General features: G+C 35.6%; 1 protein-coding gene across 1 annotated transcript; it reads right to left on the bottom strand.

Moving 5' to 3' along the window:
- Positions 1 to 9: 9 nt before the first annotated feature.
- etfa (electron transfer flavoprotein subunit alpha) lies at positions 10 to 12,543 on the bottom strand. Its single transcript, XM_059536232.1, has 12 exons — positions 12,388 to 12,543; positions 11,486 to 11,635; positions 11,321 to 11,402; positions 11,089 to 11,171; positions 9,285 to 9,384; positions 8,335 to 8,445; positions 7,983 to 8,084; positions 6,108 to 6,176; positions 5,944 to 6,026; positions 3,263 to 3,328; positions 2,676 to 2,756; positions 10 to 653 (listed from the first exon to the last, which is right to left on the bottom strand). Exons 1-12 carry the CDS (start codon positions 12,424 to 12,426, stop codon positions 618 to 620), a joined length of 1,002 nt encoding a protein of 333 aa, XP_059392215.1. The 5' UTR covers positions 12,427 to 12,543; the 3' UTR covers positions 10 to 617.
- Positions 12,544 to 13,943: the final 1,400 nt, after the last annotated feature.

Genomic DNA, 13,943 nt, shown 5'->3' on the forward strand with positions numbered 1-13,943 from the left:
AAGCACAAGTACAAGCAGAAGAATGTTTATTGGATCACTTCAGTGAACATCCAGGGCCAGACAGCTACCTTATTAAAATATAACAAATAGGAAGTTACTTTCACAAATAAGAGGACAATATGTAAAGACCACCATAATACAGCCATCTACAACTGATGGATAAATGAGCTCTACTCCACAAGGTCAGTATACAGCAGGGGGTGTCCAATCCTGCTTCTGGAGGGCCAAGGCCTGCATAATTTAGCTCTGACACACAAGCCAGGATGTTTCTAGTGATCCTGAAGATCCTTATTAGCTGGTCCAGGTGTTTAATTAGGTTTGGAGCTGAACTGAAGCAGGACCGTGGGTATCCAGGAGCAACTTGAATTATCCAAAGACTATAACAATCATTGTTAAAAACCCATCTTTGAAAAACATAACACCTCCCGCCATGTGTCACTTAATGCTTTTATTAAAAGAAGCGGTTTTATGTTTACATTATCTATTGTAAGTACATATAGGTGTTCTGGAGAAAAATCACATTCAGGAAGTGAGCATCAGTGGAGCGTTGGCTCTGAGCTTCTTAAGGCAGGTTCCTAGCGGAGTTCTCCAGGTGAGTACCAGCTTCCTGAGGAGTATCACTTTTTCAAGGCTTCGGTCAACTCAGGTACAACCTAGAAATGGATACATTGATACATAAACTGGCCCAACTCTTTCAAAACCCTGGCATTTTTTACACCTGGTATTAAGATGCGTTTTTGAGCCAATGCCAAATGGACAAAGCTACATACAGGTGTAAACTTGGGAATCTTGGGCCTATCAGAACATAGACTAAAGCTGGTGCCCGGTTTCTTTTTCTGTTGTCTCATTTTGCATTCCCATATAAATAGAGCAAGCTTATTTTCGCAATATTAGATTTAAAGATCAGAAAACACATACATATATACGCAAACACATTCACACATATATATATATATATATATATATATCCGCCCATAGACACTCCCTTCAAAGAAATCAGGACAGAAGTGACCAAAGTGGACAAAGCACCAGGTGTAAATGGGAATGTGTGTCTATCATCTACTTGTGATCCGATTGACCAAAACCAAGTGTAAATAGGGTCCTTTAAAGCAGAACCCATTTATATCTATCAAACTTTTCTCCACTGTTTAAGCCCCCTAGGCACAATGGTTATCATTTGAGAAAAATATGTTGAGTTTCCCATCCAAAACCTAGGTGCTCCTGTATTCCAGAGCCCTGTAAAAAGATATCATCGCCCCAATATGTCCCCGGCTCACTTTTCAATCTAAGGAAGGAGGAGAAAGCCCATACATTTTAATCAGTTATCTGAGGAGTGATCATGTGTAAGCTGATCGCCAGTACTGCCCATCATCAGCAATAACTTTTACACAGTTTACCTGCACACCTGTGTCTAGCACCGCACCGCCTGAATAAAAGATGAACGACAGGGCAAACACAGGGAAATAAACGATAGCGTTACATGAGGTAAACACCAACAACAGATGGACATGGTGTGTGTGTGTGTGGCAGCCCTCTGGCACCGTGAGCGCGTGTGCCACCTTGAACTACGGCGCTCAGCCATGCGTGTAAAGCTCTGGTGAGAGGAGACAGAAAATAAAGGTGAAAAACTACACCTGCACACTTGTGCCGACTATCAATTACTTTTCTGCTCCAAAAGCAGGAGAAGTTGTGTACAAGGCTTCTGGTTGGAGCCACGAGCTGCCACTGATTATTTCAGCAACTCAATAATGCAGAAGTTGCATACTCTCCATTAGGTGGAATAATGCTCCCTGCAGAATGTAAAAGGGAAATATGGGACAGCTTTTTTGAGCCACAAGTTTTTGGTTGTAGATGGGGTTTGGCTGAAGAAATTAATACTGGGTTATTTGAACTTTACAATGCTATTAATAATAAACTTGAACGGTACTGCTGATTGTCTGAGCCACTGGATTAAAAAGTCTGATGACCTGACGAAGATCTTGTGTGCAAATGTGATTGTGTCTTTTTGGGATCTTTCTAGTAACATAACCTTTAGCCTTATTTGGAGCTTCAAATAGCAAAAGGTGTATCCCTGTTCTGAGGAATTTGGCCCATTTTTATTTTTTGACACTTTTATTGATTGATAAAAAAAAGAAGTTAAGGTAGGGGTGGTGTCACATCAGTAATCCTTTGATGTTCAATACTTGCATTTAATCAATGCATTTAAATAAATTCTTCAACTAAATTAAATATACTGTTAACATGACATTTCATGTAACTAAACTGAATTTGAAAACATCAGATGTTACAATAAATAATAATAGAAAACAATCATTATTGTGAAATTAAATTATATACACCATTATTCTAAATGATTATAGGCTGATCAAAAAAAAAAATCTAGGTATATTAATCCCATTTATAACAACACCTAAATATAAATTATATTACAAGATAACAAAATATGTAATCAAATAAAAATTTGAATGAAAAATGTTATTCTAAAACATCAGATGTTACAATAAGAAATATATATATTAAAAAAAACAATTATAATAAAATTATATAAACTCATTATTAATTATAGGCTGATCAATAATTCTACAAAAAAAAAAAAAGTTAAACACTGGGATACACGTACAGTATATATATTTAGTTATTTATTGCTAGGTCACAACTACAACTAGGAATCTTACCTTAAACAGATCTGCCACTAGGCCATAGTCAGCCACCTGAAAAATGGGGGCTTCTGGGTCCTTGTTGATGGCCACGATGGTCTGTAAAACAATTGAGTAAATTATTTAGCATGGTGGACTGTGTTGAATAGAAAGCCTCTATGAGTTGAGCGCTGATGGACTACAGTCTCCATAATTCCCAAAAGTCAATTCCCAGTAGTGACAAAAGATGCTAACACATTATTCCTGTAAACATCTCATCAACATGAGGATGATGCTCCTAAATACAACATATGGAGGAAGATGGTTGTGACGGGCTCTGACAGATAAAGCAGTGCTACCAGAAACTCTATTCCAGAGATCTGGAATGGAAAATGCAGATGAATTATGGATGCAGGTAAAAGGCTCCTCCTGATCGCTTGTAAAACACTTGAATACAGCGTCACACTTAAGAGTGAGTTAACTTAGCGTATTCTGGAGACTCTTGGAGACAATGCTGGTCTTGGGGTGGGGGGACGGGGGGTTCCTCTGATTGCAAATATTATCACAAAAAATGATATCTTCTTTGTGTACTGCTGTGTGTGGGTGTGTATTTTGACATGCATCACCTTGCTATCCTTCATTCCAGCAAGATGTTGGATCGCTCCAGAAATGCCAACCGCAATGTACAGCTCCTGTGTAGACATCAAAAAACTATTTGAATGATTTTAAAAGAGAAATCTCATACAAATCAGCAATTTATTGCACTTTTGAAATAGTCACATTTGTGACTGCCCATATTTGCATTTCCCTGCCTATTCAGTACTCAGCATGTAAAAACTACTACTAAGTAACAAATCATAACAGAGGTCATTTAAATAATTCTTAAAGGTACAGTGTAAACAAACCTAAGGATCAGCGAGAAGATCAAAAAGGCTCTTGAAATATAAATTACAGTTGTTTTTGTGTTTAAGAAATTTTAAATACAATAACTGGAGATATAGATAGATATATCTCAGATTAACTGTGTTTTTTCCCAATAAAATTGAGTAATATTTTATCTATCTATCTATCCATCCATCTATACATTCTGGCCAATAATCGTCTATTATATTCATTTAAAATTAAATTATATTACTTTCTAAACATTTCAATTTAACATTAATAGAAGATCAACCATAAAGCAAATCAAATTATTTCTCTCATTTACCTAACAAACACATTAAAAGAAATTATTCTCTCTTCACGTGTAAAAGGAGCCAGTTATGAATTACTTGTGACAGGAAGCTCATTTAATATGCTTTCAGAATCATGTTATGCACAAGCCTGATTGGCTGGCGCCCCTGGCAACAATATGGTGTGCCATGTTTCAATTAGCAGCACTTAAAATAAACTGCAACAAGCCTGGTGCTTAAAATTAAATCATGAGCTAGACTCCTGGTTGTGTGTTTTACAGAAACGAGACTGAAAACCCTCAACAAGCGACAGTTAGCAACATCACAGATGTTTAAAGCTGTAAATCTGAGCTCAACTGGGCAGGATCTCGGCGTTGGCTCGGAAGCACTCTGTGGACCTCTCGTCCCGGAGCACAGGCCACAACATCCTCACAATTACTCAAAAGAGGAGCACTTGGGGGATGTGGCCGGGAGCTCCCCCTCGCCTCCACCCTGGTCCCGAGGGAGTGGTACATCAGTGGCTCTCAGCTTAATGCACTGCCCCATGAATATTTCAGTGCAGTTTAATGTGGCTGCAGCTCTCTCCCGGGGACCGAACACGCGGCCGGCAGGAGCACTAAAAGCCAGTGGGAGAGGAAGGAGGGCAGGGCTGGTGTCACAGATGGGCTGAAGTGATGGAGACCAGCAAATACTGTATCTCAAGATCTACAGGATGGAGGAGGATGTAGTGGGTGGTGGATAAACGTTTGCTGAAGATTTCTTGTAGTTTCAGATAACTGTTGCAAAGCGTCTAAAAGCCAATATCCAATAAGCTTCCCCATTTACCTCATGAATTAAATTCCTTTTGTTTGTTTTTTGCTTTTTTATCAAAATGTAACATCTCCATCTCTAAAACACTTTTTACCGCTAAGGAAACAAAGGCTGCACAGCCGAGGAAGCATAGTATTAACCAAAAATATGAGTTTAACATCTCGTATAATCAAATCAACTAATCTAACCTGCACTAATGTATTTTTTGCTGAATGTTTCAATACCTAAGAAACAGAAAAATCTGAGATTATGAAAGTTACCATACAGCTTTGTTTTATTTCAATAAATTGTCTGTAAAAGATGGTTTATCTATCTATCTATCTATCTATCTATCTATCTACATATATATACCTATATATACATACACACCTATATATACACACACATATATATATATATATATATATATATATATATATATATATATTTACACACACACATACATACTATAATAACCCTGGTAGGGTCTAGCTAGTTTGGGACCAAATGTTGTTCTGTAATAGCTAATAAACTTCTTTTAGATTTTTAAAAACATTATCAACGAAATCTAATTTATATAATTTATATATTCTACTAGCCAAAGCTATTCCACGTCACTCTTAAATAGTTGTATTCGTAACATCATGGTGCACATTTTTAAATGTGCATTTTACACAAATATTTTGCAAAAAAAAAAAAAAAAAACTCCAAACCATGTACATCCAGTCATCAAAACATCACCCTGTGGGCTAAAAGATTACGATTAACCACAAAAGGCACATTCAATCGACCCAAAACAACACTCATCCATCTTGACTCGAGTTCATTTCACTGGACTCTTCACCAGCAGAACTCATCCGGGACTTGTTCGGGGTGAATACTAATGCACAATGGTCGTGTTGCGCTTGACAAGCTTGTCAAAACATTTAGAGAATTGGGTTTGGGGCTGATTTGCCTGGTCTGAGCTTGGGGCGTACCTATGCGGCGCAGAGCTCTACTAATGGCTCTGGTAAATCATTCAGAAGCCAGAATGTGCCATTAACTACATCACAACGCCTCAAAGCTCCTCTAATGTGTGGATAATGATAGCAGGGAGGTCCCACTCACAGCGGATAATGGAAAATTAACCTTTTTAAAGGGCAACACGGATCCATCTTTCTGGACTCAAACAATTAGATGTTGTTGTTGTATTCAGAGTCAAGATGGTTTATCAAGCATAAAAACCTGGTGGTTTTATAACTTTGAGAGATTTTTTTTTTTTATCTCTGTAGAGGCAATTTGTGCATGTGATGGACTGCAGGACACACTGAGATTTCAGACAACTGGTTTTTGACAGCGGTACTTACAGGAGCCACAATCTTCCCAGTCTGTCCAACCTGCATGTCGTTGGGAACATAACCAGCGTCAACTGCGGCTCTGGAGGCACCGACTGCAAGAAGATTTCGGTGGTTTCATTTTAAAATCATATAGCTTGATTAAAAACTAACACTCAAGAAAACAAAGATCATACCCGCTGCGTTCAGTTTGTCAGCGAGGTCGTAGAGCAGTTTGAAGTTCTCGCCGTTCTTCAAGCCCCTCCCTGTTATGACAGAAAGACGGCAGATGGGCATAAAATATGAAATTACTGACAAGCTTATGATTCCAGAAGGATCGATACGGTCTCGGTTTACTATTGATTTTCTAAACAAAAAAAAAATAAAGGCTGGAAATTTCTAGGGAATACCCAACACCATGACCTACGGTTCACACAAACAATGAATGCAAACACAAAGATGATGTAGTCCCTGTGGAAAGAATTATTGAAGTTATTTTTCTTTGATTAAGCAATAAAATTTGAGTTTGTGCTTTGTTGCTTTTATAAATCAATAAAGCTTTGTTTATAATAAAATATTAAAATACAATAAAGTACATACAAATATCAAATTACATATCTATATTTTTAATTATTTTATTAAGTTCAGATGCAAAAGGCTCCAAGTGCAATCTGAAATTTTCTTCTAAAATTGACATTTTTCTCTGGCTCCTATATTTATGTTCAATTATTTCGGAATAAACTCTAAATCTAATACTAAAATTGTAAAGTAAGAATAAAAAGCAGCTCCTGCCAGTAAAACATGGAGGTTCCTTACTAAAGTAGATAGAAGTGACTCTTCTGCTTAAAAAATGGTGTAGTGAAGTGATATAGCTAAGGTTGCAAAGGGGCAGAAAATCTCCGGTAAATTTCCATGGGAATTTTGAATATATTCCACATTTGAAATTTACCAGGAATTTATGAGAATTTAGGGGAATTAATTGGAATTTGGGGGAAATGTGTAGAACTATCAAATACAAATAAATATAAAATGTTTTGTTTGATTATAGGCTCACATGCATGCAAACTAATACAAATGTAAAAAAAAATGACATTTTTGGATTTTTGGGGGGGGAATCTATGATGCTTTCTTCAGGATTTATTGATCAGTGAAAACTTGTGAACAGTGTTTATTCAAAATAGAAATCTTTTCTAACAATATAAGTCTTTACTGTAACTTTTTATTAATTTAACACATCCTTGTTTAATAGAAGTATTAATTTCAAAAAAAGAGAAAAGATACTGACCCCAAATTCTGAACAATAGTGTATTGTTAAAAAAGGATTTCTATTTTAAATAAACGCTGTTCTTTTTTAACTCTTTATTCAAAGAATCCTGAAAAAAAGAATTACAGGTAATAAAAAAAATTATATTAAACAGCACAACCATTTCCAAAATATATTATAATCAAGAATATATGATTTCTGAAGAATAATGTGACACTGAAGACTGGAGTAATGATGTTCAAAATTCAGCTTTGCATCACAGAAAAACAATATATTTTAAAGTATTTTAAAACGGAAAACTTTTTTTTTTAAACACATTTTTATTTAACAAAATATTACTGTTTTGTTATGTTTTTTGATCAAATAAATGAAGGCTTGAGGAGCAAAAGAATGCAACATTTAAAACATTAAAATAATAATGTTTCCAAACATTTGACCAGTACTGTACTTCTGTGTGATAACAGAAAACTGTCTGGCAGAAAGTGCATCACAGCTTGAGCTAGTTTATACCTCAGAAACTGTCAATGAAATAGTGGTAACTTGCTTAGATTTTTCATATCTTGATTTTACTGGCTTGCTAGCTACTGTATAAACACTTTTTGGTACTTCGTTAAATCTGCGACCCTTGATATAGGTAGGTGAACAGGTTATCATGTTATGTTATTATACTGTAGCATGTCTTTAAATAGAGCTGAAACAGTGTACTTCAGCTTTTGGGAGTTAACCATGCATTCTATGACATACATAAATTAATATTAGGATACTTTTCCTGTTGTGGATGATTGTGGTTCTAGTGCGAGGTTCTTACCTCCAGACACCACGACTTTAGCACCGGTGAGTTCTGGACGGTCACTCTTGGTTAGCGTTTGTTCCAGCCACTCAGAGACTCCAACAGGGGCAGACGGAGAGACTGCAAAGGCAACAACACCTCGTGAGGAGACGTCCAAATAAACAGGCCAAGTTGTTCAGAAATGCCCTTTACGATCCATTCAAAGCCAACGTTTAAACAAACCAGCCCATCAAAACCTTGCAGCGGAGTGGAAGATTATATACAGCGCTAAATACTATAAACCTTTGTGTGTGGTATCAAAGTCAGCGTGACCTTAAAGCAAAACATGAACAAACAACAGTGTGTTTAACTTCATCAAACGACTCAGTACCTTCCTCTGAAGATGCGCTGCCCCCCTCCACGGCCGCAGGTTCAAAGGAAGTGCCTCTAACAGTGAAGACCTTGACGCTTTCATTGCACTTGACTGTGCTGAGGGCATTTCCTGTGAACGAAAAAAGAAAAAAAAAACGGTTAAATAAAGAGTTGTTGGAAATGACAAGAAATATTGTTAATAATAGCAAAATATATAGTATAAGACAATATAAAACAATAAAACAAGGATATAAGGATATTTAAGATCAACTTTCAAATATCAAATATTTACTGGTAGACTCTCGATTATTTTATTTATTTTTTTGTTAAAAGGAGCTTCGATTCTCACTTTATAATAGCTTGTGTTAAGGTCATTAATACACATTACTACATTGCACAATGAAAAACATATCATCATAAAATGTCCATTCAAATACTTTTAAGATAATTTCAAACTGTGTTATAAATCATATGCATGGGACCTTCGTGGATCCCCCTGGTTAAAAACCTTGGACATAAATGATCACCACAAGTGGCAAACCACCACTTTTCATTTGACGCTTCGCATGAAAAATGTTTATATCGGATTTAAAATAATATTGAAAAAAAAAAAAGTTAGCTTTTTTTTTTGCAAGTGCTTTGTGCTTGCCAAAGATAAAGTGGATGGAGTAATTATGAAGTATTTATGGCAGTAGATTTTATGGATGAGAAACGGTGAACAGAAAAATAATACATGCAAAGTGGGACAAAAAGGCTCCAGGGTCCCCCCTTAGATTTAAAAATTAAAAAATACGATTTGTTTCAAGTCAGTGTGAGTTATTGCGGCTCTCTGTGCACAATGGCCAGACTCCTAAATCACAAACTGTGTGCTGCATGACGAGAAGGATATGGAACAAATTATGAAGGTCATTTGAAAGCAAACAGGTTTAGAGCAAGCATTGCATAGAGAAGTGCTACTTGCACGTTTACCGGCGTAAATGCTCCTCACAAAGGTGTCTGGAGATTTGATCTCAATGATATCTGAAATAGGAGCCACATCCAACTTGGCAGCCACTCTTGGAAGGAGATTCTACAAATGAAGACACATACACACCCTTATTAAAGACAAACGGATGTATCTGAAGCTCTTGGATGAGTTCGAGCCATTGAAACATGTCAAGTCTTATCTACAGATGTGGTCAGATTTGATTTGTTTGGAAATAGCATTATTTGGGCAGACATTGATCAAAAGCCAGTTTCACCGCATGTCTGAAAACTTAGGCCATCCTGCATCGCAGACAGAATAAATATCGTTGAGTCTGAAAAAGAGCTCTAAGTTATGTCTGGAGGTGAAAAATATTGCATAGTGGCAACTCAAGTGTTTTATATAGTGACATAATGAAACCAAATCCACCACTTAAGAATCCATCAAATGAAATAGGTTTAGCCAGTGAGGAAATTGAGACTAATACATCTCTTTGGTCTGGGGTTAGGCTACATAAGATACTGTTTAATGTATTACAATTCAATTTAAATACCATTAGATCTGCTGCCTGACAGTTTGGCTGTGGAATGACAAATAACCGTGCATATAATAGAGCCGCACTTACTGAGGACAGACTTCTCCCACTGTTGCAAAAGTCTGAAGCCTGATAGGGGCTCGGAAGTATGAGAGTTTCTAATCCATTTCCCATTTGTGCTTTTCACTTTGGGGAAATAATCAAATAACTTTTGAATGAGAGCAACTGCAAAATCCAGCATTAAGCAAAGCTGAGCTACACTAATCATTGACGCAAACACGTGGAAAAAAGAAAAAAAGGATTAAGGAAAGTGTATGTAAATTTGGAACGACCATAAAAAAAAAAAATTAAAAAAAAAAAGATTCTCAGCAAATAAAAAAAAAGAAAAAGAGCAAAGCAAAAAATAAAAAAAACTGTTTTGTATTTTGATCTTAATGTTAGTAAGTAAAAATGTTTTACTCATTTAATTATATGGTAAAAATTCACCACCAAATAAAAAATAAAAAATACCAACAAGGCAAATAAGTGCATCAAAAACAGATCAAGGCAAAAAGTGAAGTTTCTTCAATTTTCTTCAATGACAAAAAAAAGGAGCAAAAATATGCCAAATATGTAAAAGAAAAAAAAAAAAACTAAGGCAAAGTGTCAGTTTTTTCAATTTGTCCAAACAAACAAAACCCATCAAGGTAAAAAAAAAAATGTGTTTGTGTTTTCAATCTGATAAAACTGACACAAAAAGGGACATTTTTGTAACTGTTCAAAGTTCTCAATCAAAACAAACATTTGTCAAATTTATCAAAGAAAACAAAAACTGATTAATTATGCTAAATCTGACGAAAGCTTGTCATCATAAAAAAACAGGTAAAAATGGCACTATTACTTTTTTTATAAAGTAATAAAAGTTTTTCATAAAAAAAAAAAAAAATCTAAATACAAGTCATAATACTTGATAAATGTTATACATTAAATTAAAAGGAAAATCAAGCCAAAAAGAATAATTGAGTTTGCTCAATCTGATAAAAGTTTGTCAATAAAATGTAAAAAGTGACCACATTCAAAAGACACAGGATAGCTGAATGATAAAGTAGTTGGGATAATACATGAGTTACATAAACAAAAGTACAGCAGTTAAAATTATAGAATTTTTTTTTTTTAAATTAAAAAAAAAAAAAAAAAAAATCTAAAATCATTTCTGGTAAAAACTTGATCATTAATAGTAAAGACAACAACTTCACTCTTTCAGCCCCTCTTCTTCGACCTCTGTCTTGATTTACCTTTCCAAAAGCAGATGCTCCCGCACAGATGTGTGTGAAACTGAACTGTTTATGGGTTGCCAAGATGAGCGGCGTCAGCTCCTCTGTGAAAGAAAGGCTTTCATTTAAATCACTCAATACCTCCTTCCCTCACCTGTCAGGCGCTGTATGCAAAGTTACTTGTGTAAATCAACAGTACAACAGTTAAATACTTTTCAAATTCATGAACAAAACCAAATGAAGTTGGGTCTACCTGGCAGTAAACCTTTGTAGGCTTCATGCTGGGCTACCAGAACTTTCTTCACCCCTTGAACTCTGGACAACTGCTCTGCGACCTGTCCAGAAACCCATAATCATACCCTTCAAATCACTCTTTTACACTTCTTCACATAAATCAATGTGCGTGAACAGATAATACCTTTGCACAGTTTGTTCCAGCAACCAAACAGGACACATCACTGCCAAGTTTCGTAGCAGCAGTGACGGCGTTCAGCGTGATGGGGGTCAGCGTCTCATTATTGTGCTCAGCAACTACCAGAGTACTCTGAAACCTCTGAATCAGAGCAGACTGGGAAGAAAAAACAGGTTTGGTTAACAACCGAATCAGATACAGTAAGATAAATATCTGGCAGGCCCTTTGACCCAAACTGATATGAGGTTACTATGAAGTGCAGCCAGACATTGTTCTGTATCCCACAGAGGTCATTAGAAATCTGAGACATAACTGAGATCAGATACTACTTAGGGTCTGACCTAATATATTAATATATCAAATGCAAAGTAGGTCACATTTTAAATGCATTGTAGGTCAAACAGTAACTTAAGGACAGTGAAGAGGTTTCATAGTGCACTGTTTACATATTGCATAACCTTGGACAATAGCTGTTTATTAACTAATCTCATACCAGTGACTAAAAATGTTATGAACCGTGTCGAGTTCATTAAATACTGAAATATTGTACAAAAGGTCAATATTTGTGTTTAGTACTATAAAAAGCTATGAGAATATGATAACGTTACTTAACATTTAGACGCCTAGCTAGAATACTATACACCCATTAAAAATAGGTTAGTAAGGTAACCAAACGTTTTAATGATCACATGTCAAAAACAACACAATAAAATAAGGTTACATGGAAAGAAACAGCAGTTTAGTAACATTTTGCACAACTTCTGGAGAACTGAATGAGCGAGTTAGCCAGCATGCTAAGCTATTCATTCAAGTGTATTTCTGTCTAGAAAGCGTAGAGATAACGAGTAACTTAACAGCTTTAAATGAAAGTCCGCAGTGGTTAATGCGTTTCGACGGATTTGTCTTACCAGCTGCCTGAGATGTGTCTTGTTTAATGCTTTGAGCATGATTGCAGCAGCACACTGTCACTGCTTTAGTAACAGAGGACAGAGGTTATGAGTTGAGTTCTCGCGAGATCATAAAGTACACGCCTCCCCTCTTGTAACGGCTCAAATGGGGTTTTCTCTGTGGTAATGTTCCTCGGGAAATGTGCGTATCGTCAAAAATATCTGTTTAAGAAAAAGAATAAGCAATGAAATATACGCAGAAATCTAAATAAATAATATAGCTGTCTAATAGCATAGTGGGCGGAGCCGGGTGTATATTTAATTAGGGGGTGCGGTTTAATAGCTTTGATAATCTGTGGAGCTTCTAGCTCAAACAGAGCTGCTTTTACACGGAGACTGTAAACGTAACGGGGTGGTACGTTTAACATGTAACATGTAACATCGTAAAATTTTTATGACTTTATTTATAATTTTATATTATAGGCAGTGGCTTATCCTCGGAAACAGCTGCACCAACCGCTTATTTTCTCTATTAAGCAATAGCCTAATGCATCAGGGTATGAATATGAGCTTTTTCAGTAGCTACTTTTAGGGGTATGTTTTTTTTTTTTACTACTTTAATTCTATGTAGGAATTTATTCATTTGATAGACTGTTTAGATGTTGCTTTGCATTCACGTGCAAAATAAAGTCATTACAAAGAAAAATAAAAAAGTTCGATTATTGATGATTATTGTTTATTTATGGATTTTTGCATGTAGTTATTAAAATAAGCATTTAACGTTCAAGATAGGATGTTCGATAAAACCATAAAATAAAATAAAAATACAGGCTAAAATCATAAATATGTTATAGAGTACAAAAAAAATAGCTTGATATTTCTGACCATTTTTAGGCCTATTAACACATTATAAATAGCCGACACGACTGTTTCAACTACGATTAATGCAAATGAAAAGCGAATATTGTGTTCTGTATGCAATCTCACAGACGTCTCTTTTCGACCCCCTCATGGAGACAAACATGGTTTCTTAGTGTAGTCTGAATTAAATGTAGCCTATTTGTGTGCTGGGTTAAGAGTCAAAGGTGAGGCTCGATAAGATACAACACGACTTTCAACATGATTGTCCGATTCATTTTTAGGGTGCAATAAACAAAATTATTCATTATGGTCGTTTTTTAAAAAAGCCTGCTTGTGTAGCCTACTTTAATCCACATTAAAGATGCTGGAGAAGAAGTGCTAGCCTACAAATATGACAAAGGGACAGATTTAAATTTAAGAGAGAAACACGAATTATTCGCAATAAATGCAGTTTAATTCAGTGCGTATCGTTATTAACGGTTATAAGCAAATATGTGCTCTGTAGCCTATCACTGCTTCTTACATTTTCAATACAAGCAGAAGACGAAGAATATATTTAATGTAGGTCAATTATGATAGTTTTGATAATTACGCATAAAGAAGCAACAGATCAGATTTGAAATACGTTTTATCCGCATTCGAATTAAATTTTTAAGAGTCCATATATCTATGATTTTTTTTATATGCACTGCTGTAATTTAGCAATGTTGTTTATC

The sequence above is a fragment of the Carassius carassius genome, chromosome 43, assembly GCF_963082965.1.
Source record: "Carassius carassius chromosome 43, fCarCar2.1, whole genome shotgun sequence".
NCBI classification, from domain to species: domain Eukaryota; kingdom Metazoa; phylum Chordata; class Actinopteri; order Cypriniformes; family Cyprinidae; genus Carassius; species Carassius carassius.

Bases quoted from the DNA above. Each gene is read 5' to 3' on its own strand.
- etfa (XM_059536232.1), bottom strand. From the start codon at position 12,426: ATGCTCAAAGCATTAAACAAGACACATCTCAGGCAGCTG. The intron at 11,403-11,485 runs GTATTATCTGTT...GTTTCTGGACAG, and splicing joins CTGGAACAAACTGTGCAAAG to GTCGCAGAGCAGTTGTCCAG. The intron at 11,172-11,320 runs GTAGACCCAACT...TTTCTTTCACAG, and splicing joins CTACAAAGGTTTACTGCCAG to AGGAGCTGACGCCGCTCATC.